The sequence below is a fragment of the Mastomys coucha genome, unplaced genomic scaffold, assembly GCF_008632895.1.
Source record: "Mastomys coucha isolate ucsf_1 unplaced genomic scaffold, UCSF_Mcou_1 pScaffold9, whole genome shotgun sequence".
Taxonomy (NCBI): Eukaryota; Metazoa; Chordata; class Mammalia; order Rodentia; family Muridae; genus Mastomys; species Mastomys coucha.
Window position 1 is genome coordinate 41,485,234 of NW_022196915.1, and position 4,921 is coordinate 41,490,154.

Genomic DNA, 4,921 nt, shown 5'->3' on the forward strand with positions numbered 1-4,921 from the left:
AGGCTTCTGGAAGTTGTTGGACTTGCCCAGGTGGTTGTCATACAGCTTGGCCTTGAAGGTCATGTCTGAGGCCTTGGGGAACATGCACTCCTCTTCCAGGATGGACATGATGCCCATGGGCTGACAGCATAGATCAAGGAGAGAAAGGATGAGTAGTTACATTCCCAACTTCCTGAGCTCCCACACTCCGACAAGAAGAAGGCTATAGACCCACATTGCTGAAGGCTCAATGGGTGCCTGGGTAGAGCCTCTTGGCCCAAGATAGGAAGAGGACAATACTCTTAATGAACTTAAATCCAGTTACATCTGGAGCTATCCCACATATTTCCTTTTCCTTTTGCCCCAGTAGCAAAGTAGCTATGTGCTCCTAATCATTCCCCTTAAGGTCTGCAAAGGGAAACATTTGTCTTTTTCAGCCTAGGAACAGATGTGTGCCCACAGAGGACACAGGGGTAGCTAGACTATGTAAGGATGGCCGGGTGGATCCTTGTTCTGAAAAACATCTTTGCCTTCAGAGTATGGAATTCTTAGTTTTTCTTGGGGCTAGAATTCTTTTGAGAATTTGGTAAAGATGGACACCATTTTTTTTCCTAGGAAGATGCATATATGCCTTCCTCCAACCTTAGGGGTTCTGTGGTGTCTGGGAGATGAGAACCTTGGTCTAGAATTCAAGTAATGACTTAGCTTATGGGAAGGTGCTTTTTCAGTGAACCGCATGCAGGTCAGACATTTGGGTTCTGGCCTGTAGCAAAAGGCAAGACACACTGCAGGCAATCATTGCTCCACAGGGACACCACTCCTCTCCTAAGGAGATGAGCTGAGAATTGGTTATTGTTTAACAAACAGGAAGGGTACGGAGCAAACATTTCCTGTTTCAGTCTAGGACTTTTCCATGATTGATGTTTTCTTATGTGATAGAGAAGGGTCAGGAGTCACTGGAAAGTGACCATCATAGAATGGAATAAGACTCAAGGTTTGAAGGAAGAAGAGAGCAGCTGTAGGTGCTTGTGACCTCAAAGTATGTGAAGCTGAGTTTGGGGGAGCAGCTTGGGATTCAGGGGGTTCTGGTTTCCTGGGGGTAGAAGGGATGGAATGACTATTTTGGGTTGGCCGAGAAGGGAGCTCAGGTGGTGGAGACAGGGCTCACCTTCTCAATGAGGTCAATGCAGGCCTGCAGGTCCATGCCGAAGTCGATGAACTCCCACTCGATACCTTCCTTCTTGTACTCCTCCTGCTCCAGCACGAACATGTGGTGGTTGAAGAACTGCTGCAGCTTCTCATTAGTGAAGTTGATGCACAGCTGCTCAAAGCTGTTGAACTGCAGGGGTGAGGCAGCCAGTCAGGCAGGCTGATTGAGGGTCTGAGTGGCCAGCAGAGTGGGCCAGTCTAGGACTGCCAGCCACACACCTGCCCGAGCCTGGCATAGGCATGGCTGGTCCCCTCTCAGGTCATGCATGGAAGGGAGGGCTTCTCCTGAGGGAAGGGGACAGTGATTGGCTCTATCCTTTCCCCAGTGCTATCCTGTGCCTGGTCCATGGCTGGCCCTCCACATGTGACTGAAGGTCTCAGTGGGTGGGTGGGGAACAAGTGGTGTCCCAGGCCAGGGCTCCCAGACTCACATCGAAGATCTCAAAGCCAGCGATGTCCAGGACACCTATGAAGTACTGGCGTGGCTGCTTGGTCTCCAGGGTTGCGTTGATGCGTGTCACCATCCAGTTGAACATCTTCTCGTACACTGACTTGGCCAGTGCCCCGATGGAATAGTACACTTGCTGTACACTCTGCCCCTTGGTGACATACTCGTTACCCACCTTCACCCGAGGGTGACACAGGCCCTTGAGCAGGTCAGCTGAGTTCAGCCCCATGAGGTAGGCAGATTTGTCAGCATCTGATGGACAGGGAGAACGGAAGCACTTTCAATACCTCCATCCCTTATCCCAGCTAACTTCTGATTAGTGTGGCTCTGGGTCTCCTTGCCATGTCCTTGATCCACCCCGTCCCCTACCCCATCTCTCTATCCCACAAGCCTCAGTTCCTCCAGTCATCCAGGGACTTGGTTGGGATCTAGCTGAAGAGCAGACCTGGGAGCAGGGCCTAACTGACCACCACTTCTCATATTGTTCCCATTTTCCTCTTACTTTCTGTATTATACCCCAGACAACTTTGCTGCCAACGTAATTCCTTAAGACTTGTTGAAAGAACCACTGGGCACTGGGCAACACCTAGGGTTTCCTCAGCAGTGCACCTCTCCCACACCTTCTGTGCCATCCGGCTCCGCCTGCTCCTCCCGCTGCTTCTGTTTGAACTTCATGTTCCCATAGTGCATGATGGCGCCTGTCAGCTTGTAGACACCAGCCTTCTCCTCTGCCGTGAAGCTCAGTACATCAAAGGCACTCTGGAACAGAGGGAGAGGATGGGGTGGAGTGTGGGTGGGCCAGGAGCTCTCCAGAACCCCAAGGGCATTTCCAGGCTCCTCACTTACATCAGTGGCCAAAAGCTCCTCAGAGTCATCAATGGAGGCCACGGACACCTCTCCCTGAGAGACGAAGGCGTAGTCGTATGGGTTGTTGGTGACCAGCAGCATGTCTGTGTCAAGGAGGGAGGGCAGGGCAGGGATGATGGGAAGGAGAAAGAGAAAGGGAAGGAGGGGAGAATGGAGAAAGAGTAGAGGGAGATAGGGCAGGGAGGAGATAGAGAAGAGGACAGTCAGTGAAGGCCAAAGTGGCGAAAGCACAGGGGGATCCAGGAAAGAAGCCCCAAGACCCCGGTGAAGAAGAAGGAGCATGCCATGTGGGAGAAGGAGAAGCATGTGAAGAGAAGAAGTAAAGGGGAAGGAGAGAAAACATGGCGAAGGGAGGGAAAACACAAAATGAGGAGCAAGGTACTTGACAGGGCATCAAGAGAGGTGCAGAGCAGCTAGGGGGAAGGAGGAGGAAGACGGGGATCAGAGGGAAGAGGGAGCAAGGAGATTGGACGGAGCCAAGGGAGGAGCCCCACGGGAGGGTTCTGGGAACAGCATGGGCAGTGTCAGGTCAGGTTACCCAGCAGCTCTGGCTTCTTGTTGGACAGGATCTGGTAGAAGATGTGGTAGTTCCTCTCAGCCTTTAACTGGAAGATCACCCGGGATTTCTCCAGAAGGTCTGAGGAATGGAGAGGGGAGGAAGGTGGGTAAGAGAAGAGAGGTCTTGAACTCAGAAATCTACCTGTTTCTGCCTCCCAAGTGCTGGGATTAAAGGCATGCGCCACCACTGCAGAGATCAGAGTAAGAGGCTCCCACGTGATGGCCATGAAACCCAGGAAGAGGCTAGTTTCAATAAAGAATATTAAAGCTGTGAGGTAGGCAGAGATGTAGGCAGAAGTCAGAGTGAGGGGGCTGCCCATGAGGAGGGGAACAAGCATGGCGGTACTCACAGGTCTCTATGTCTGCGGAAGCCAGCTTTCCAGTGGCTCCAAAGTGGATCCTGATGAATTTCCCCTATGGGTAGACCATAATGAAGGCACTTGCCAGAAGTATGGAATCAAAATGGGGACCTTAGCCCAACCCAGAGTGTTCTAATGGTTCTAGGATGTAAACGGCCTATTTGGTGCCACAGCTTAGTGCCAGTAAAACCAAGAAAAGGCTGCTTGCACCCAGATAGTGGTGAAAAGCTGAGAACAGCAGCCAGGCTTAGTCTGTGTCACAGGCCTCTGGTTTGTGGCTCTCACCTCATCCCCCTTCATGATGAGGTAGGTGTCATAAGTGAAGGACTTGGGAGGATGCTGACTTGCTCAGTATGTAGAAATTCAGGTCTTTGGCCCCAGAACATATGAAAATGTTGGTAAGAGATCTCAAATATGACCCAAATCAGCTCTGTCCATACCTGTGGACAGTTTGATCTCTTTCCAGGGTTCCCAGAACTCAAGGAGCCAGACTGAGTCTCTCTCTCTCTCTCTCTCTCTCTCTCTCTCTCTCTCTCTCTCTCTCTCTCTCTCTCTCTCTCTCTGTGTGTGTGTGTGTGTGCCTGTGTGTCTGTGTATGTGTGCATATATATATGTACTTATTGATTCTCAAAATCCAGGTGCAATATAATCAACAAAGTATATCAACTCTTGGCAAAATAGAACTCCCATTTTCTTGACATGTTTGGATGAGGTCATTTATTGTAGTGGTCCAGGGTCACTTACAAAGCGGGAGGAGTTGTCATTCCGGACAGTCTTGGCGTTGCCAAAGGCCTCCAGAGCGGGGTTAGCTTGGATAATCTGGTCCTCCAGGGTGCCCTGTGAAAGGAGCAGAAATTGAGGGGTTTGTCTTCCATTCACCTCTACAAGGTTTGGTTAGCTGGGAGCCGAAGCTGATCCTCAGGGGTAGGGTGAGGCTGGGTGCACAGCTGAGTCCTCAGGCCCCGAGCAGGTCTCAGAGCATGTGTGTCCCACCAGGAAGATCTACACTGACCCTCCCCAGACCTGATCTTCTCCCTGAATCTCCTCAGCCAAGCCTGTGACCCATGCTCACCTTGTTTGCATTAGGATTGTCCTTCTTGCTACGGTCCCCTATGGCTGCAATGCTGGCAAAGTACTGGATGACACGCTTCGTGTTCACAGTCTTCCCCGCTCCGGATTCTCCGCTTGAGGCAACAAGGGATAATCAGAGCCCAGAAATTCCACTGTTGTTCATAGGAAGTGCTCCACACCTGTCCTTTCCTAGCCTAGGCCACCAGAGCCCAGCACAGTATGAGATTTGCCTTCTAAAAAGAGTCCAACCCCCCCCTCCATACCCTTGCAATTATAGCCTGAAGGCTCTCCTTCCCAACTGTACCCAGGGGTCAGCCTGGCCATCCCCACCCGAAACCCCTGTGGAGGATTAGTGCTTGCTCACGTGATGAGGATGGACTGGTTCTCCCGATCTGGAAGAGAGAAGAGGAGAGGCAATGGGATGAGGGAT

General features: G+C 51.4%; 1 protein-coding gene across 1 annotated transcript in view; it reads right to left on the reverse strand.

The window, feature by feature from the left end:
- The window catches only part of LOC116084148 (myosin-6-like), a 24,577-nt gene that overhangs the window by 17,064 nt on the left and 2,592 nt on the right, over positions 1 to 4,921 (reverse strand). The window contains 10 exon segments of the mRNA XM_031361003.1: positions 52 to 120; positions 1,148 to 1,318; positions 1,620 to 1,888; positions 2,257 to 2,395; positions 2,483 to 2,586; positions 3,042 to 3,140; positions 3,412 to 3,475; positions 4,165 to 4,257; positions 4,493 to 4,604; positions 4,856 to 4,883. Coding sequence (XP_031216863.1) covers positions 52 to 120; positions 1,148 to 1,318; positions 1,620 to 1,888; positions 2,257 to 2,395; positions 2,483 to 2,586; positions 3,042 to 3,140; positions 3,412 to 3,475; positions 4,165 to 4,257; positions 4,493 to 4,604; positions 4,856 to 4,883 — 1,148 coding nt within the window.